This window comes from Anomaloglossus baeobatrachus, chromosome 3 (assembly GCF_048569485.1).
Source record: "Anomaloglossus baeobatrachus isolate aAnoBae1 chromosome 3, aAnoBae1.hap1, whole genome shotgun sequence".
Classification (NCBI taxonomy): domain Eukaryota; kingdom Metazoa; phylum Chordata; class Amphibia; order Anura; family Aromobatidae; genus Anomaloglossus; species Anomaloglossus baeobatrachus.
The window spans coordinates 179512517-179534757 of record NC_134355.1 but is presented as its reverse complement, the minus strand read 5'-3'; the positions used below and the strand labels follow the sequence as shown (position 1 = coordinate 179534757).

The following is a 22241-nucleotide window of genomic DNA, read 5'->3' as shown; positions in this document are numbered from 1 at the left end:
AACGGCAATGCGGAAGGGAGAAGGTGTAACGCCTGCCTGGATCCACAGACTCAGACGGGCTGTAATGGACAGGCTAGAGGGAAGCCACTCGCCAAGCAGGACCCCCAGAACCCTGAAACCTTTTAATCCCTATTCAGGGATTTGGAATTACACAGGGCCCTGGAGATCACTACCTGTGGAAGGCTGCAGTATGAGAGAGTAGTCGTCAGGCAGGGTCAAACCAGGAATTGCGGAACAGGGACAGAATCGGCAAGCAAAGACGTAATCAGAAACAAGCAGAGGTCAAAATCGGATTGGACAGCGAGGTACAAAAACAGCAGGCAGGAGGGTAGTCAGGAAACAAGCGGTAATCAGCACACGAAATCACAGGACGAAACAGGAGCCAGAATTCTCAGAACTATCTCTGGCAGAGGTCAGCAGACAGGAGGGGAATTAAAAAGGGTGTGGTATCTTCCCATAGGCTGTAGCTGAATGATGGTACCTCAGCTGGGAGACACCCGCCACCTACAGTCAGCCAGTGGCACTGCAGATCCCCAGGAAACCCAGACCAGTGGATGAACGGAGCCTGCGCCCACCGGCGCCGCTGGCATTGACTCCTCTCCCATCACCAGCACCATCCACGGCAGGAACACGGCGTCGCCTGGCGATCGGTGCAGATATCGATGGAGCGGACTCCGGTGGTGACGTAACAGAAGGTGGGCGGGATGTTATGTCCCACTCATCTCCACCCCTCTGCTTCTATTGGCCGGCCGATTAGTAACGTCGCGGTGACGTCGCTGTGATGCCGAACGCACCTCCCCCTTGAAGGAGGGATAGTTCGGCAGTTACAGCGACGTCGCCGAGCAGGTATGTGCATGTGAAGCTGCAGCATTCACCACATATCGGTTGTGCCACGGGGGCGGGTGCTATGGTAATGGTAGCGATGTCACAATGTGTAAAGTACCCCTTAGTAGGGGGGGTGTATAGGCTGAGGAAAAGGGTGAGGTCTACAAAGGCACCACTGGTGAAGGTCCCGCCCTTCCACTCTTGGAGCAAAAAGAAAAATAAAAGTGGGGGTCATCTGGTCATTTCGGCTGTGGAGAGTGGATTCTTGGAGTTGCTTGTAAAATTGTTGTTGGCGAGGTTGTACATCTGGTGGATGGTAACCCACGCTTGATTCGGAATTTGATTAATTGCCTGGTGGCATTTGGGGCTCTTTAGGGTGGGGTTCCCCGGGAGTCGGTGATGTAGGTTAATGTCTTTCAGGCAACAGAAGTGCCCCCGAGCCTGCGGTTGCGGCTGTGGGTAAAGCTGGATGGTTGTCATTTACTAAGAGTGGTTTCCGGAAGCCTTTGGAGCTCTAAGAACTTCTTCACCTTATCTTTTGTGTTATAATATAGGCCGATTTGGCCAAATTAATCCAAAATGATGTTTTGTCTGTTTGTGTGAGGGGATCTGGAAAATGTGAGGTGGGGGGTGTTAAAGAAGTAATGGGTAGAAGGTTCAGTAAAGAGAAGCCTCTACAATAATGCAATCAAGTTGTCCATAGATTTATTATGTAGCAGATCTTAGCCAGCTGATTTTGAGAAAAAAGAAAGAGGTATGGATCTAACTTGTAGACTGAAACATTGTGCTGACATTAGAGGAATGGATTGAAGGAGAGGTGTGAGATATTGCAGGGTGTTCTAACATTTTGTAATTTATGTTCTGCAGTAATCCAGTCCCCGAGTGCATGGCTAAAGATACTAGTGTATTTGCTGACATCCAGCGCATCCACAAACAGGAGCCCTTACATTGCAATTCAATGTACACACATCTTGTCTAATTCAATACAACCAAATGATGCTCCCGGTTTTGCAGTAGGGTGGACTATCATAAGATATGGATTTACCTGCTAAAATTGCAATTGATATCTTGATCAGTGATATATTTAGTCCTTTTTTTCCACAAGTTAATGTAATAAAACACTTACAGAAGATCAATATATGTGTGATTATATATACACAGAAATATGGTGAATGATGTTGGCTTCTAAGGGGTTATCACTGATTTAAAGCTTCACAATGACCCTCCAGTGTCACTGCAAGTCTCCATCTACTGATATATGGTGATCATTTATGTCAGAAATGTTTCTGGTCACAACGACCATAAATAAGCCGGACAAGGTTGCCTGACCCAAGATGAGCGTATCTGCACTGACATAATCTTGGAAGCACTATGAATTGTGGAGCGCAGTATACAGGGCTCAGGAGTGCTGAACACCAATAAGGAGATTGTGATCTCTTCTCCTAAACTACTTGCCCTTTTTATGATTTGCCATAATGAAAACAAATCCCATTTGGAAAAGGATGGGCAGTGGGAGTTGTTGCATTTGATTCTTTCCTGTCATTTTGCCACAGGGCATCAACTCATAACTGAACTAATTCCAACCCCTGAGATCTCTTGCTATCGCACTGTGAAATTGCGTTGAAACCAAAAGATAAGATAAGAATACTTCTCTTCACAGAGGACTCATACTACCGCATCATAGTGTTCCATTGTGTACGATATAGATAAGTACAATACAATACTGGGCACAACTGCACAAGAAAGTAAAAATAATGCACAATTAAAATTATTTCTAGTAATTTATTCAAATATAATTTAGCTAATTAAAAAAACTATGGCTTCCTGTGAAACAGTGCATTGAATAAGTATTCATACCCCTTGAAGTTTTTTCACCTTACACCGCAGGCGGGGAACTTTTTTTCTGCTAAAGGCCATTTGTATACTTTTTCCATCATTCGGGGCCGCACAAAATTATCAACATGAAAACTACCCTGCTATATTTGGTCACGCAATTAACTTACCCCAAATGTGGTGGCTGGAGCTGCTTCTCCTTGGTGCGGCTGTGATGTTTGGTGACACTGATCATGTTGCTTGTCACAACTGCTTTCCCAGGTTTGCATCGGTCTGGAGCGCAATCAACTCTTTGTGACAATAAGTTTTGTAAAGCATATGTATATATCACATATGAGATTTTGGGACTGCTTTATATACACATCACATAGGAGGCACTGGAAATGCTGTATATACATCACAGGAGATGCTGAGACATACATATCACAGAAGATGCTAGGGCATATACATCATAGGAGATACTGAGGTATATGTACATCACAGGAGTCACTGGGGGCATATATACATCACAGGAATCACTGGGTCACATATACATCAGGGGAGACGGTGGGGGCATATACATCATAGGAGATGCTGGGGGCATATACATCGTAGGAGGGGCTGGGGGCACAAGCATCACATCTACCCTCTCTAACTTGTCTCTCCCCCTATCTGACCACAACCTACTCACATTCTCTTCCCTCTCTTCTCTATGTACACAACCCCCCTTCCAAAAATCTTCACACCCCCGCAGAAATCTCAATCACCTTAACTTACCCTCACTTTCTCAGTCTCTTTTCCCTCTTGCAGACATTGCCTCTTCACACGATACAGATGATGCTGCCACTTTATACAACACCATCATCTCTGCAGCTCTCGAATCAGCTGCCCCTCTCACACACACCAAAACCTGCACAATCAACAGGCAACCCTGGCACACTAACCAGACTAAAGAATTGAGACGGGCTTCCAAAATTGCTGAGCGCAGATGGAAGAGGTCTCATTCCACTGAACACTTCATTACATACAAACAGGCTCTCACCACTTTCAATTCTGCACTCACTGCTGCAAAACAAACCTACTTCTCATCTCTCATATCCTCTCTATTCCACAACCCTAAACAGCTATTCAACACTTTCAATTCTCTCCTCCGTCCTCCAGCACCACCTCCCTCTCCTCTCATCTCATCTGAAGACTTTGCCTCTTTCTTCAAGCAGAAGATTGACAACATCAGAGCAAGCTTTGGCCCACAATCACCACAGCCCCTCATCATAGCTACTCAGCCTTCTTCCTCCAAATCCAGCTTCTCCACCATGACAGAAGATCATCTTTCCACTCTACTCTCAAGATCACATCTCAAACCTGCCTGCTTGATCCACTCCCATCCCACCTCATCCCCAATCTAACCACAGTCTTCATCCCAACCCTAACCCATCTCTTCAACCTATCACTAACAACTGGTGTATTCCCTTCATGCTTTAAACATGCCTCCATCACACCCATCCTCAAAAGGCCCTCCCTTGATCCTTCCTCTGTGTCAAACTATCGCCCCATATCACTTCTCCCCTATGCCTCAAAACTACTGGAACAGCATGTCCATCTTGAACTGTCCTTATACCTCTCTTCCTGCTCCCTCTTTGACAGATTACAATCTGGCTTCCGACCCCATCATTCCACTGAAACTGCCCTAACCAAAGTCACTAACGACCTACTAACCGCCAAAGCCAAGTGACACTACTTTGTCCTCCTCCTTCTGGACCTGTCCTCTGCCTTTGACACAGTAGACCACTCCCTTCTACTACAAATTCTCTCATCTCTGGGCATCACAGACTTGGCACTATCTTGGATCTCCTCATACTTAACCGACCGAACTTTCAGCGTCTCCCACTCTCACACCACTTCCTCATCTCGCCCCCTAACTGTCGGTGTCCCCCAAGGTTCAGTTATTGGACCCCTGCTGTTCTCCATTTACACCCTTGGCCTGGGACAGCTCATAGAGTCCCACGGCTTTCAGTATCATCTCTACACTGATGATACACACATCTACCTCTCTGGACCTGACATCACCTCCCTACTAACCAGAATCCCACAATGTCTGTCTGTTATTTCATCCTTTTTCTCTGTTCGATTCTTTAAATTGAACATGAACAAAACAGAATTCATTGTCTTTCCCTGCCATCACTCAACTCCCCCACCTGACATATCCATCAATGTCAATGGCTGCCCAGTCTCCCCGGTCCCATGTGCTCGCTGCCTGGGAGTATTCCTAGACTCTGATCTCTCTTTCAAGCCACACATCCAAGCCCTCTTCACCTCCTGCCGCCTCCAACTCAAAAATATTTCACAGATCTGAACATTCCTTTCCCAAGAAGCTGCAAACACCCTAGTACATGCCCTTATTATCTCCCGCTTGGATTATTGCAACCTCCTGCTCTGTGGCCTCCCTTCTAACAGTCTCGCACCCCTACAATCTATTCTGAACTATGATGCCCAGCTAATCCACCTGTCCCCCCGCTACTCCCCGACCTCTCTTCTCTGCCAATCCCTTCACTGGCTTCCCATTGCCCAACGACTCCGGTTCAAAACCCTAACCATGACCTACAAGGCCATCCACAACCTGTCTCCTCCCTACATCTTCGACCTAGTCTTCCGCTACTTACCTGCATGTAACCTTCGATCCTCACAAGATCTCCTTCTCTACTCCCCTCTCATCTCCTCTTCCCACCATCGCATCCAAGATTTCTCCCGTGCCTCCCCCATACTCTGGAATGCTCTGCCACAACACATCAGACTCTCACCTACCTTGACAAGCTTCAAAAGGAATCTGATGACCCACTTCTTCCGACAAGAATACAGCCTGCCGTAACCCTCAGTCTGATACAGCACCGCACAACCAGCTCTACCCTAACCTACTGTATCCTCACCTATCCCTTGTAGACAGTGAGCCCTCACGGACAGGGACATCTATCCTCCTGTACCAGTCTGTGCCTTCTATTGTTTATGAATATTTTACTTGTCCCTATTATGTATACCCCTTTCACATGTAAAGCGCCATGGAATTGATGGCGCTATAATAATAAATAATAATAATAATAATCATAATAAAGAGATGTTGCAGCATGTACATCACAGGAGGCATTGTGCTATATAAATCACACGAGACACCGGGGGCATATATACATCACAGGAGATGCTGGGGCATATATACATCACAGGAGACAATAGGGTAGGGGCATATACATCACAGGAAGGGGCTGGGGCATATACATCTAAGGAGGGTGCTGAGGCATATACATCACAGGAGACACCGGGGGCATATACATCACAGGAGATGCTGGGGCATATAATCACATGATTGAGCTGGGGCATATACATCACAGAAGATGTTGGGGCATACATACATCACAGCAGACACTGAGGGCATATATATTAAAGGAGAGGACTGGGGCATATACATCACAGGAGGGGGCTGAGGCATATACCTCACAGGAGATGTTGGGTGTATGTACATCACAGGAGACAGTGAAGCTTAGATATTACAGGAGGGGTTGGGGCATATACATCACAGGAAACACTGGGGTACATACATAACAGGAGATGCTGAGGACATATACACCACTAGGGAGGACTGAGGGGATATACATCACTGGGGAGTTCTGAGAGCATATACATCACTAGGGAGAGATGGAACATACACATCATTGAGTAGGGCTAGGGGCATATACATCACTGGGGACAGCTTGGGGCAAATACATCACTGAGGAGGCTGGGGGGCATATACAGCATTGGAGAGAGCTGAGAATATATACAGCACTGGGAAGAGCTAGGGGTATATACAGAACTGGGGAAGGATGGGGCATATACATCACTGAGTAGGACTTGGGCATATACAGCACTGGGGAGGACTGGGGGCATATACAACACTAGGAAAGGCTGGGGGCATACTACACCACCAACAGGCTTAGTGCAAACCACTCTGTTTAGTAGAACCCAACGGTTGTCCTGTCCTTCACTTTTTAACGTCTGTACGGGGATCAAGACTTATGCAGGGGTCCTGGCCCGGGGCCTTGGAGGTAGCTGCTGGTAAGTAGTGCAGGCTTGCAAGACTGTACAGGTGGCCAGGTCAGAACCAGTAGCACAGAGAAGGTACAAAATCAAAAGAAGCAAAGAGAAATCAGTAAAAGGTTGAAGGTCAAACCTGGAAACAAATACACAAAACAGGGACTGAACCACAGGAGAACAAGGTTCCATCTAGTAACTTCCAGCAATATGCTGAGAGCTTTAGTAGGGTGCAGTGCTTTCTAATTGGCTGAAGAAGTGACCTGATAGCTGGACAGTAGACACACCTACCCTGACAGACTGGAGGGTGCTACAAGAGCCAGCTACCCTAATCTTAGTGGCTGAACAGAGCCTGCGCTGCCCAGAGCTTCTCCACCATCACCAGTGCTACAGTATGAATACAGTGGTGATTGGTGGCAGTAGCAGGAGTTGGTCCCAGAGGAGATGTGAGAGATATGCACTGATTTGAAGGTCCCAGCGCACATTAAATTAAGATAAAAGATCTTTAGAAATACCTTTTCTAAGGGTACCGTCACACTTTAGCGACGCAGCAGCGATCCCACCAGCGATCTGACCTGATCAGGATCGCTGCTGCGTCGCTACATGGTCGCTGGTGAGCAGTCAAACAGGCAGATCTCACCAGCGACCAGTGACCAGCCCCCAGCCAGCAGCGACGTGCAAGCGACGCTGCGCTTGCACGGAGCCGGTGTCTGGAAGCTGCGGACACCGGTAACTAAGGTAAACATCGGGTATGGTTACCCGATGTTTACCTTAGTTACCAGCGCTCACCGCTTAGCTTAGTGTGTGCAGGGAGCAGGAGCCGGCACTGGCAGCGTGAGAGCTGCGGAGGCTGGTAACGAACGTAAATAACGGGTAACCACCTTGGTTACCCGATGTTTACCTTGGTTACAGCTTACCGCAGGCTGTCAGACGCCGGCTCCTGCTCCCTGCACATTCAGGATTGTTGCTCTCTCGCTGTCACACACAGCGATGTGTGCTTATCAGCGGGAGAGCAACAATAAAAAAACGAACCTGGGCTGTGTGTAACGAGCAGCTATCTCTCAGCAGGGGCCAGATCGCTGCTCAGTGTCACACACAGCGAGATCGCTAATGAGGTCACTGCTGCGTCACAAAAAACGTGGCTCAGCAGCGATCTCAGTAGCGATCTCGCTGTGTGTGAAGTACTCCTAAAGATCCCTTTATCTATGCTAGTGTATGCAGAGACGTTTAGGTAGAGATTAGCAAAATGCACCCAGAACTGCTTGTGGTTCTGGGTGTATATTGCACCTATCAGGTTCCCTTTAACTCTCTTGGGCATGGAGTACACTAGAGCTTCACAGGAGCCACTGGAATCCTCTTCCATGACATCATCTTCCGTTTGAGATGCCCTACAAATGTTCAATAGGATTTAGGACTGGAGGCATGCTTGGCCAGTATAGGACCTTTACCCTCAGTTTCTTTAGCAAGGCAGTGGTCATTTTGAAGGTGTGTTTGGGATTGTTATCATGTTGGAAAAATGTCCTGCGGCTAAGGGGTACTTCACACACAGCGAGATCGCTACTGAGATCGCTGCTGAGTCACGTTTTTTGTGACCTCATTAGCGATCTCGCTGTGTGTGACACTGATCAGCGATCTGGCCCCTGCTGTGAGATCGCTGCTCGTTACATACAGCCCTGGTTCGTTTTTTTAATGTTGCTCTCCCGCTGATAAGCACACATGGCTGTGTGTGACAGCGAGAGAGCAACAATCCTGAATGTGCAGGGAGCAGCAGCCGGCATCTGACAGCCTGCGGTAAGCTGTAACCAAGGTAAACATCGGGTAACCAATCGGGTCCAGTCAGGTAACTCGCGGCCACCGCTGGATCCAGCGGTGGCCGCGGGTAACCTCAGTGACAGCAGCTGATCGCGCTACTCATCTCATTAGCTGCGTGGAGGTGACCGGAGCGGCGGTGTCTTCTGCTGCTCCTGTCACCTCCATGCAGCAGAGCTGGACGCGACGCTGGAGGTCCGTGGAGTACGCCGGACATGGAGGGTTTGTCGGGGTTAATAAATTGGTAATGAGGGAATTTGTTTGTGTTTTTTATTTCTAATAAAGGATTTTTCGGGTGTGTGTGTTTTTTTACTGTCACTTACAGATTAATCATGGAAGGTGTCTCATAGACGCCTGACATGATTAATCTAGGACTTATTGGCAGCTATGGGCTGCCAATAACTCCTTATTACCCCGATTTGCCAACGCACCAGGGTAAATCGGGAAGAGCCGGGTACAGCCCCAGAACTGTCGCATATAATGTATGCAGCAATTCTGGGCGGCTGCTGACTGATATTGTTAGGGTGGGGGGCTCCCCATAACGTGGAGCTCCCCATCCTGAGAATACCAGCCTTCAGCCGTATGGCTTTATCTGGCTGGTATTAAAATGGGGGGGGGACCGCATGCCGGTTTTTTTAATTATTTATTTATTTATTTTAATGCACAGTATAGACACGCCCACCGGCTGCTGTGATTGGGTGCAGTGAGACAGCTGTCACTCAGCGTGGTGGGCGTGTCTCACTGCAACCAATCACAGGCGCCGGTGGGCGGGTAAAGCAGGGAATACGAGATTGATTAATGAGCGGCCGGCTTTTTCAAATTAGAAAAAGCCGCCGAAGCAGTGTGAACGCCGTGCAGCGCCGGTGATCGGGGAACGGTGAGTATGAGAGAGGGGGGGACACTTCAGTCACTCGGGGGATTAGCGGTCACCGGTGAATCCTTCACAGGTGACCGCTAATCAGTACACAGCACACAGACAGAGCCGCAGCATGACTATGAAGTCGGGTGAAGTTCACCCGAGTTCATTCTCATCCCGCTACTCTGTCTTCCGAAATGTAGTAACGACATTTTGCATCACACACGTACATTTCACACGGACAACACATACACATGTCAGTTATTTCACTCACGCACACACGGACATTCCACACGCACATACGGCTAGCATACGGGATACACACGCAGGCCACACATACCATAAAAACGGACCTAAAAAACGGAAAACGGACCCGAAAAACGGCCCGTTTTACACGGACGTGGTTTTCACGGATGTGTGGCGGAGCCCTTAAGCGGTGTGAGCTGGTAACTAAGGTAAACATCGGGTAACCATACCCGATGTTTACCTTAGTTACCAGTGTCCGCAGCTTCCAGACGCCGGCTCCATGCAAGCGCAGCATCGCTTGCACGTCGCTGCTGGCTGGGGGCTGGTCACTGGTCGCTGGTGAGATCTGCCTGTTTGACAGCTCACCAGCGACCATGTAGCGATGCAGCAGCGATCCTGACCAGGTCAGATCGCTGGTCGGATCGCTGCTGCATTGCTAAAGTGTGAAGGTACCCTAAGTGTCCGAAGAGAGTGGATCATACTCTGCTTCAGTATGCCCTCATACATGTTGGCATTCATGGTTCCCTCATTGAATTGTAGCTCTCCACAGCTGGTAACACTCTTCACCTGGTTGCTGCCACACACACTTGACACCATCTGAACCAAATAGGTTTATCTTGGTCTCATCAGACTACTGGACATGGTTCCAGTAATTCATGTCATTGGTCTGCTTGTTTTCAGCAAACTGTTTGTGGGCTTTATTGTGCATCATTTTTATTAGTGGCTTCCTTCTGGGACAATAAGCCATTCAGACCAATTTGATGCAGTGGGCGTTGCATGGTCTAAGCACTGACAGGCTGACCTCCCCCACCCCTTCAACCTCTGCAGCAATGCTGGCATCACTCATACGTCTACTTTGAAAGACAACCTCTGGATATGACGCTGTGCACGTGCACTCAAGTTCTTTGGTCAACCATGGTTAGGCCTGTTCTGAGTGGAACATGTCTTATTAAACCATTTTAGGTCTTGGCCACCGTGCTGTAGCTCAGTTTCAGAGTATTGGCAATCTTCTTATAGCCTAGGCAATGTTTATGTAGACCAAAAAAAATTTTTTTACAGATTCTCAGTGAATTTTTTTGGCATGAGCTGCAATGTTGAACTTCCAGTGACCAGTATGAAAGTGTGTGTGATAACGCCAAATTTAACACACCTGATCCACATTTACACCTGAGATCTTGTAACACTAAATAAGCACATGACACCGTGGAGTAAAAATTGCTAATTGGGCACATATTGGCTATTTTCACTGAAAGGTGTACTCACTTTTGTGGCCAGCAGTTTAGGCATTAATGGCTGTGTGTTAAGTTATTTAGAGGGCATCAAATTTACACTGTTATACACGCTGTACACTGACTACTTTACATTGTATCAAAGTGTCATATCTTCAGTATTGTCCCATGAAAAGATATAATAAAATATTTTATGTGTGGTGTACTCACTTTTGTGATATACTATAGGATTAAGCAATTTGTCTGCGAGTTCACCACCTTTTGGGATAGACTGGCACTTCGGGTGCCCCAAGGCACAGTTCAGACCCGGCAGGTTTGGTACAACTGTCCACTTACCAGTTTCATGGTTTCACAACACAGCAAATAAAATACAAAGGCTATAAAATTAAATCCTACACAGCCAAAGAAGTGACTCACCAGAACTGGGCTTAGTGCACATCTCCTAACTAGAGATGAGTGGACTCGTAGACGTTTGGCTCAGCAGGTGCAGCCGGAGTTTTGAAAAGGTTTGGGTTGGGACCCGGACTTGACCTGAACCCCAATGGAAGTCACTAATTGGGCAGTTCAGGTCTCCGTCCACATGCAGCCAGCCATAAACAGATCACTTTCAGAGGCAGGTGGGTGGGCTTTTGGAGTTTTTACAATTTTTTTGGGGGGGTGCACACTACATCTTATCATGCTGTTGTTACCCCCAGTGTGAGCCGATCAAACACTGCAAGCGGCTCGCACTGGGCTGAGCACTGAGCATACTCAAACTTATTTTTTTGTAAAGTCTGAGTTTGATACGAGCACTGAACACCAAACCTTGATTTCGCTCATCTCTACTCCTAACTGAAGATGAGCAAATCTGAGGTTCAGTGTTCATACCAAACACAGACGTTACAAAAAAGTTTGGGTTTGGAGTTCGGGTGCCTTATGTATGCAAAACACTCATGCAAGCATCGCTGATGCTCAGGTACACCCGATACTCAGCCTAGTGTGAGCCACTTGGAGTGTTTGAACGGATCGGACTGGGGGTAACAACAGTGTGATCTTATGTAGTGTGCACCAAAAAAAAATCAATAATGGTTAAACCCTACCCACCCGCCTCTGGAAGTGATTTGTTATGGCTGGCTGCATATAGGTGGAGACCCAAACTGCCCAGTTAGTGACCCACTGTGGTTCAGGTCAAATCAACCTGAACTTTATCTAAAGTCCAGCTCAACGCGCCTAACTAAACTTCAACAGGTCCGGTCATCTCTAATCCTAACCGAACAACCACTTTGCTCAGAGACAGAGCCATCAGCTTGTGGACTCTCACCTGTGATGGCCACAGTCATCATCAACACCTAGAGTGTCTCAATGGAGAAGGGAAAACACACAGTTCCCTGCTCTCAAATTGGCTGACACCGTATTGCCAAGAACCTAGGGGAAATGTATATACTATCAACTTCTTTTCCCCTGGTCCTGTTACATTTAGTCTGCAAGTGTAATAAATGCACTTAGAATGTAATATACTGTAATATATTAAGAAGATATTCATCATCATGAAAAATCCAGAAGCATCAAGGGTCAGGTTTCTTACGTTTCCGATGTTTCATAGTTAAATAATTTAACACTAAGCTGTGTCTTATAAATCACTTTTGTTAAACGTCCTGCTAAACCCCTTATTTTCAATAGTTTTTGACCTTTTCCTGGCAGGGGTTTTATGAAGGTAGGTATACCGCAGTCTGCCTGTGTAGTCTGCCCTCCTTACTGCTTAAGAGTAGCTGTGAGGGGTCAGCGTAGATGTAGGCAGATGTGCGACAAAAGAGTTTCTTTTTTGTATTACCATCTATTGAAATCTAGAGGTCATACTGATATACAATAACGTTTATATAAACTATAGTAGTGATATATTTTCCAGAAATAAAATGGCCTTATAACTCTAAAACTACGTATCTTTTTCTATCACAGCAAACAAATATGTGATGGCTCAGAGCCATATGGATTTCCACTGAAGTTATGTAGTACTGTAGTCTATCAGCTTGCAAAAGAAAAATGACCTAGCGTAATGCAAGCACAGTACAGTATCTTACAACCAATGCAATCAATTGTATTGCTTAATTATATCCAAGGCCATTTTCTCATACCCTTTTTGTGCGCTATTGATTACTAATATAGCATACAGCTATCATTTTATGGTTCCCAGCTGCTCCTCGAATCAATTTCTCTCCTGGTGGTGTCAACAGCATCAATGTTCTAGCAGCTGATTCATGCAAAGGGTAAAGGGCTGATGACTATATTACAGTACCATTTATGTCCTATGTAACATAATCCTTGAATTAGTATGTGTATAATAACATCACTGTACAGTCATTGTCATATGTTAAGCCTGTATGTGAGCTGATGCACATAACGCCTTTTGTCTCTTAAAAGAGTGTCTTTTCCGCCCCTGTCATAGATGTCATACGAGTATAGAACCAAACTGTTCACTGTGTTTTCCTAAACAATTGGTCACTCAAAAAACATATAGTGAGTGCTATACTTTTAACACTGGGGATTTTGGGTGGCATATGCTAATGGCCTTGTTCGGAGATATACATTTCACAATACTCTATACTATGTATTCAATGGAAGATGCAGCACAAGAATTGCACCCATGAGCAATTCTACCAAAATACAATGAAGCCATTAGTATATTATTGGAGAGACACACAACCATTGCACAGATAGAACTAATACCCTCAGACACAGAAGTGTAAAGCAGTTATGGTAATCAAACCACTAAGCTACTCTACCACCAAATAAAAGTTTGTGGCTGATTTTTATGTGGACAAATAGAAAATATTGCAGTGTTGTGCTGTTACTCTTGAGTTGCTCACATTTTTTATGTCTTAGGTTTGGGATCCCCACAGAACTAATACTGATGATCTACACCTAAGAGATACTATTAACATTACCATGCCGAAAAACCCATTTAACATCCATATATTACATATGTGTCCAGAAATGAGAAAATTCCAAAAATTCAAGTGAACCATACCTGAATTAGACCGCTTTTTTGATGATTTAAGACTTCGACACCTCCCGCTGACAGAGCTACTGTTTTCACTCATGGAATCTTGAGCAGAAGAACCACTTCCTGTGGCTTCACTGTCTCTCATCATGCTTTCATATCCACTGCTTCCACCACTGTGGTAAAAGAGTGCAGTTTTGCCCATAGCAGGTGGTAGTTCACCACTAAGAACACTGCTGTTGTCACTGCCATGGCCACTACTGCAGCGTTGTGGTTTTCGTGGAGGAGTGATTTTACTATATGGGGAAGGTAAAGTATGTACAGTGGGCTTTTCCTCAGTATGAAGAGCTCCACGTTCATCTGTGTCTGCATTTCCATGGGAATGCACACCTCGACTTCCTGTGCTTCCTTGGAGTAACTCCGAAATACGTCCATTAACTGCTCTTAATGGCAACTTGGAGGCAAGACCAGAGCCTCTATTCCTGCTAAGAGACTGTGTTGACCAAGACATATTTTTTCCATTTGGAGGAAGGCTCGAGCTTCGTCCTACAGATTGTGGGAGTGATTTTGTGGAAAAGCTTAGGGTTTTAGTTGTAGAAGCTGAGAGACTACGGGCCTTAGGACTGGCAAGAAGCAACTTGCTTACTGCTGATATTTTTGAAGGGCTAGATTTAGGAGAAGCTCCTGCAGACTGAGAGGTGTTAATTGGAGATGATATGACACTTCGATTAAGACTTCTCCCAGACCTTGGCAAAGTGCTGTCTTTGCTAAGGATTATTCTTGAACTCACTGAAGAAAGGCTTCCTGCTCGTTCTAAAGATAAGCATTCATAATGACTTCCATTGGATCTACCCAAAGAATTAGTTCTGCTAGCTAACTGTTCTAGTTTGGCACTGAATAACTTGCTACTACTATTGCTTCTAGTGTCCATACTGAATCCTGTCAATTTCCCATTAAGTTCATCTGGAAGACTGGGTAAGGAAGAGAGAGAGTATTTCGATGGGCTGCTTGCAGTGTGCTGAGGGCTTGCCCTATTTCTATGATCTAGGCTTGATTTCCTTACTGGTGGAAGAGGCGGAATACCTTTTGGTCGAGTAAGAATACAATGTTTAGGAGATGCAAATTTTCTTTCTAAAGTAGATCTAGTGATTTGAAGTGGATTGACAGATCCAGCAGTATTATTCTCAGAGTCATAACTCAAGATATCCTGCTCCTCAAGTTTACAAGATCTTTCTAATACTCTAGGAAGGCTACCTCTTTGTGGGTAATCATTTATGAGAGCCAGACTCTGTGTGGTTAGTGCCATTTCACACCCATCTACAACTCTCTTGATGCTATCGGAGAGTGGTGAGATGCTGCCTTCTCCACTGCTGCTGCTTAATCTGTCTGTCAAACTTTGCTTTCTGTACATGTCACGGTCAGTTCCATAATTAGCAGCTTCAGCTATTTGTCCATTCATGGATTCATTTTTCTCTCTTTTGGTATCATCATCACGTTTTAACCATGGATCATCAAATATAGGTTCCATTTTACAGTCTTTAGAACCATTTTCAACATACTGTGACAATTTGTCAGGCAGATTTAATTCTGACAGGCATTCATTATTCTCCGGAACCTTAAAAGGACTGACTGCAATGCAGGGACAAACTGTAATGTTGGTGTTCATTGGAATGTAATTTTCACAGACATTCAAACTTGAGGTATTTGATATAGTGACTGTGGTTTTCCCTACTGCTGAAATCTTGCAGTTCTTTATAGTAGATGCATTATTCTGAACAGTCTCAAGCATTTCTGACTCAATGAACACTTTGTTCATTTCTGGCTTCTGTCTGTTGTTCGCACACATCACACTAATATTCTGCAATGCAGTTGTAAATTCAGAAATAGGGGGCTCAGCCAATGCTTCACCATGACCATAGCATGTCTGAGCAATAAAACTGTGACATGACTGATCACCATCACTACCTGTGCTCATTTCACTCAACCAGGAGCTGATGGAAGACCTCCTGCTGCCACCTTCTTGACATTTTTCTTCTAATCCAGGCTTAGGAAGCGGTAAGAATTGTGTGACACTGACTTCAGACATTGGTGGTGCTAAATTAGAAAAGCATTCAAGGTCCTCACTGATGCTGCTAATAATACTTACAGGTCTGGAACCAGAAGCCAAAGCCTGCACAGAACAGTCGCTATTAAAACTAATGATACTGGTTGGCCGACCATTGTCAAGGACTCCACTAAATGTTAATTCCTCAACTAGAGTGAAAACTAATTCATCTTCACCATTTAGTTCCAATGGTTGTTGGACAGTTACCATTGTTGTACTAAGGACTTCCTTTTTGGATTCCTCAGAACTTTGCTGCTCTTTAAGAAGAGATTCAGAAGATAAATTGCTTGAATTAGATACTGATCTTTTCATGATTTGTGGACTCATACCCACAGGAGGAGTCCGAATCTCTGGTTGTGGTAGAGATACCAATAGTGATCCAGGATCTTTATTTGTAGAATGTGGAGAAGTAGAACAAGGTATTACTCCTTTCTGTGTATATACTTTACACCTCTGTGATGGAGAGTTTGGTGGTTTGTACTCTGAAGTTTTAGAGAGACTAGCAATGCCTAATCTTGGTGATCCCATTGCTCTTGGTTTTCCTTCCACAAACCCACAACTGTTCAAACTTTCTCGACTTCCTTGTAAGCTGGCGTTTTGTACTAATTGGCAGGCTCCATTAGTCACTCCACAGCTGCCAGTGACACTCCTGGGAGAAGATGGAGTAGATGTGCTAGCTACACTACCATGTGGAACTGGAGAGTGATTTCTTGGTATTTTAGAAGCTGGGCCAACGTTATCATCTCTGCCATCTTTGTCATATTGTACATTTTCTGTAATGCTTTCTTCTTCTTTATTTGATTCTATCAAGTTTTTGGGTTCTGGAGTTGGGCATAAAGCTTTGGTTGATTGGTCTCCCAGCTCTTCAAATGGGAATCGGTTTGTTTCCTCACTACCATCAATACAGTCCAACCTTTCTTGCAGTTCTGCAAAGGTATTACATTTTAGACAATCCCTTTCTGGTTTGTTGTGAGCTACTTCATTTACATCCTCCAGTTTCACTTCATTTTTTGACTTTTGCAAAACTGGAACAATTGGGACAAAATCAGGAGGCCCTTCATTATCTGTAAGTTCCTTGTCAGACAGGGCTGTTCCATTGGGGCCAACATAAATAACTGTATCACATGACTGTTCACTGCTTGAAGAATAATCTGGGTCACTTGATAAACTGAGAAGAGGAAAGTCAGGGTCAACCACATTTCTCGAATGAAATGGTCTCAGTTGAGTTGGCCTGCGCATTCGTCCTTCTTCACAGGAACTCTCTCCTCCAGATGAACTTGATGTATACTGGTAATCAAGAAAACAAAACTTGTATGAAAAAATGTTAAATATGACAAACTGAATAAAAATTAACAAGCAAAAGACTTAACAAGACTTGACTTCTTGTACGTATGAGAGCTTAAGTAAAGGAGAATTATCTTTACATATAAAACAACTTCTGTAAATAGAAAATAAAATGCAATAAACTAATTTAAAAGTTCACAAAGTTGAATGTCTATTGTAAAGGTCTACCTGAATGATCACTGTGTAAGGACTGTAAAATATAGAAATAAGTTTGATAACACAAATAGAAAAAAGACTTATCTAAGAATGGATACAATAGCATTATAATTTTGTGTAGCATCCGTCTCTAAATAAATATTTTGAAACTAAATCTTGATTTATAATTGTTACACAGATTTCAGGAACCACAGTAGTTAATGGATATGCCAATAATTTAGATAGAAGATTATTTTACAAGGTATACATAAACATTACACTAGTGTTAGCCCTGCATTCATCCACATTTCATACTAGCCCATACGTCTTTCATACTGACTGAGTCTATCTCACCCATCCAATCTAAAACAAAGCCCTATCTTATCCCACAATCTGTTGCTTTATTGTAATTGATCTGAACTATCCCTCTAATAACATGATAATGGTATTTTTAATCAAACGTCCCTTACCTTGGTTTTCTTTTTCTTCATCCTCAGCACCCGAGATGCGATTTGAATGGTGGACAGAGTCTCAGCATAGTTTCCTGCAGCAGCCGAAATGTGAGCTATCATTGTAGTGCGGCAGTTCATGTTCCCCAGGGACTCTCGAAGTAGCATTGTGAGCTTGCTCTCTCTGCGGAAACAAAATGAATTAAGGCTGCATTAGTGAAACATGTTTCACTTGTACTGTCATGATGTGACTTCAGAGCCCTGAAGTTTTTTTTTCTCTTCTCCTTAATGGCATGCTAATCAGGATCATGCTGCAGAGTCACATAGCATCTCATGTAAAGATGAGAAATACAGAGTAGGGGTCACTAAGATTTCCTTTATGGAGTTATATCAATCTAGTGACCATTTGATTTTATACAGAAAATCTGTCTAAGTTGCACATTTTATGACTTTGGCTTTTAAGCTACCTAATTAGTTTTGACAGCTTGACTGTTAGAATGAATATGTTATATTATTAAATATTCAGCATATTAATATTTTTTCTTCTTAATTATTTATTAAATTCTAAAATAATATACAAAAGAAAATATGACCACTACATTTGGCTGCACTTTTCATAACATATTGACTAACCATGCACAGACTTTACTGATGGGTGGTTGTAAAGCCATTTCTTGGGACAGTTGTGGTTCTAATGGATAGACCCTTACTAATCAATGTTATAAGACATACAGTGCTAGCTAAAAGTATTGGCACCCCTGCAATTCTGTCAGAATACTCAGTTTCTTCTTGAAAATGATTGCAATCACAAATTCTTTGGTATTATTATCTTCATTTATTTTGCTTGCAATGAAAAAACACAAAAGAGAATGAAACAAAAATCAAATCATTGATCATTTCACACAAAACTCCAAAAATGGGCCAGACAAAAGTATTGGCACCCTTAGCCTAAGGTCGGCTTTGCACACTACGACATCGCAGGTGCGATGTCGGTGGGGTCAAATCGAAAGTGACCCACATCCGGCGTCACTTGCGATGTCGTAGTGTGTAAAACCTTTTTGATACGATGAACGAGCGCAAAAGCGTCGTTATCGTATCATCGGTGTAGTCTCCGACATTTCCATAATGCGGGTGCAGCGACAGGTACGATGTTGTTCCTCGTTCCTGCGGCAGCACACATCGCTGTGTGTAAAGCCGCAGGAGCGAGGAACATCACCTTACCTGCGTCCCGGCTGCCATGAGAAGGAAGGAGGTGGGCGGGATGTTTACATCCTGCTCATCTCCGCCCCTCCGTTGCTATTGGCCGCCTGCCGTTTGACGTCGCTGTGACGCCGCACAGCCCGCCCCCTTAGGAAGGAGGCGGGTTGCCGGCCAGAGCGTCATCGCAGGACAGGTGAGAGCATGTGAAGCTGCCGTAGCGATAATGTTCGCTACAGCAGCTATCCCAAGATATCGCACGTACGACGGGGGCGGGGACTATCGCACTTGACATCGCAGCATCGGCATGCAATGTCGTAATGTGCAAAGCCGGCCTAATACTTGGTTGCACAACCTTTAGCCAAAATAACTGTGAACAACCGCTTCCGGTAACCATCAATGAGTTTCTTACAATGCTCTGCTGGAATTTTAGACCATTCTTCTTTGGCAAACTGCTCCAGGTCCCTGAGATTTCAAGGGTGCCTTCTCCAAACTGCCATTTTGAGATCTCTCCACAGGTGTTCTATAGGATTCAGGTCTGGACTCATTGCTGGCCACTTTAGTAGTCTCCAGTGCTTTCTATCAAACCATTTTCTAGTGCTTTTTGAAGTGTGTTTTGGGTCATTGTCCTGCTGGAAGACCCATGACCTCTGAGGAAGACCCAACTTTCTCACACTGGGCCCTACATTATGCTGCAAAATTTGTTGGTAGTCTTCAGACTTCATAATGCCATGCACACGGTCAAGCAGTCCAGTGCCAGAGGCAGCAAAGCAACCCCAAAACATCAGGGAACCTCCGCCATGTTTGACTGTAGGGACTGTGTTCTTTTCTTTAAATGCCTCTTTTTTTTCCTGTAAACTCTATGTTGATGGCTTTTCCCAAAAAGCTCTACTTTTGTCTCATCTGACCAGACAACATTCTTCCAAAATGTTTTAGGCTTTCTCAGATAAGTTCTGGCAAACTCCAGCCTGGCTTTTTTATGTCTCGGGGTAAGAAGTGGGGTCTTCCTGGGTATCCTACCATACAGTCCCTTTTCATTCAGACGCCGACAGATAGTACAGGTTGACACTGTTGAACCCTCGGACTGCAGGGCAGCTTGAACTTGTTTGGATGTTAGTCAAGGTTCTTCATCCACCATCCGCACAATCTTGCGTTGAAATCTCTCATCAATTTTTCTTTTCCATCCACATCTAGAGAGGTTAGCCACAGTGCCATGGGCTTTAAACTTCTTGATGACACTGCGTACTGTAGACACAGGAACTTTCAGGTCTTTGGAGATGGACTTGTAGCCTTGAGATTGCTCATGCTTCCTCACAATTTGGATTCTCAAGTCCTCAGACAGTTCTTTGGTCTTATTTATTTTCTCCATGCTCAATGTTGTACTCACAAGGACACAGGACAGAGGTTGAGTCAACTTTAATCCATGTCAACTGGCTGCAAGTGTGATTTAGTTATTGCCAATACCTGTTAGGTGCCACAGGTAAGTTACAGGTGCTGTTAATTACACAAATTAGAGAAGCATCACATGATTTTTCAAACAGTGCCAATACTTTTGTCCACCCCATTTTTTATGTTTGGTGTGGAATTATATCCAATTCGGCTTTATGACAATTTTTTTTTTTTTTCATTGAAGACAAATTAAATGAAGATAATAATACCAAAGAATTTGTGATTGCAATCATTTTCAAGAAGAAACTGAGTATTATCTGACAGAATTATAGGGGTGCCAATACTTTTGGCCAGCACTGTACACTATAATATATTTGTAGGAAAACTGTTTTAATATTAAACAGCTGAACTGTCTCCAGAATTCACAAAACAAACTACCCAGTTTCCTAAAAATAAGACCTAACCCGAAAATAAGCCCTAGCATGATTTTACAGGATTTTTGGAGTGTGCTTGAAATACAAGCCCTACTTCAAAAGTAAGCCATATTGACAGTCAGGGCCATGCATGTTACCCCCTGACATGTTACCCCCTGACACACCCGTAGACCCCAAAAATAGCTTTATAAAATCTTCTACTCTGTATGTAAATTGTCCAGTCCAATGGGCATCCTAATCTGCACCTCCTGGCCCTCCTTTTGCCCTCCTCCTGTGCTCATTTACGCAGATGACGCATTGGACGCCAACTACGTAGGTGGGCAAAATCTCCATATTTTCGACTTGCGCAGACGCATTTCGCTCTGCGCTTTTGCGGACAGAGCTGAAAACATACAGTAGGTGCGCATATGCAAATCGGCAAGTTTTCTGTGCAGATGAGAGATTTTGCTCGGTGATGTGGATGAAGCGGATGACATATTCTGAGTCTGCGTGAGCCATGAATAAGTCTTCGCAAGCGCAAGATTTTGCCCGGCTACATGGATGACGTCAGAGGCGTCATCCACGATATGAATCAGCACAGGAGGATAGTGAAAGGAAGGACAGATTAGGACACTCATTGGATCGGACAATTTATATACAAGGCAGGAGATTTTATAAAGGTTTTTTTGATTTTTGGGGTCAATGGGGAGGGTCAGGGGATAACATGCACCTTTATAGAATGCAGCACAGTCTCTGCTTAAGGTGCTAGTTTTAGTTTAGAAGGCCAAACCCTAGTGACAGGTTCTCTTTAAGATTGTTTAAGGACCTTTGGTCACTTCACAGTCATGTCACATGATGTAATCAAAGGTCTCTTAATTGCAGGAGTCTAAAGCTGAAGACAGGCTGGTATGTATGTGGAGTGTGTGTGTGGATCAACAGTTAATAGCAGTTAATATATAGATTGATCGATAGGTAGATAGATAGAAAGATAAGAGTGCCTTGCAAAAGTATTCAACCCCCTTGATTTTTTTTCAACCTTTTCGCACATTTCAGGCTTCAAACATAAAATAAAAATATAAATTTTATGGTGAAGAATCAACAACAAGTGGGACACAATTGTGAAGTTGAAAGAAATTGATTGCTTATTTTAAACTTTTTTAAAAAATAAAAAACTGAAAATTGGGGCGTGCAATATTATTCGTCCCCTTTACTTCCAGTGTAGCAAACTCACTCCAGAAGTTCAATGAGGATCTCTGAATGATCCAATGTTGTCCTAAGTGACTGATGCTAAAGAGGGGAGACAGGGTGAGGCAGTCCATATATATCCACAGGAATAACATATATCCATGGAATAATGCTCGTACATTTGTTTTGGGGTGCTATTTGATAGAAAATGC

The 22241-nt window shown here is 44.2% G+C and overlaps 1 protein-coding gene across 1 annotated transcript in view; it reads right to left on the bottom strand.

Annotated features, from left to right (window-relative positions):
- The window catches only part of KIF26B (kinesin family member 26B), a 585415-nt gene that overhangs the window by 26066 nt on the left and 537108 nt on the right, over positions 1-22241 (bottom strand). Inside the window, exons 11-12 of the mRNA XM_075339602.1 lie at positions 17867-18029; positions 13841-17204 (exon numbers count right to left, since the gene is read on the bottom strand). Of these exons, the coding sequence (XP_075195717.1) occupies positions 13841-17204; positions 17867-18029 (3527 nt within the window). The remainder of the gene's footprint in view (positions 1-13840; positions 17205-17866; positions 18030-22241) is intronic.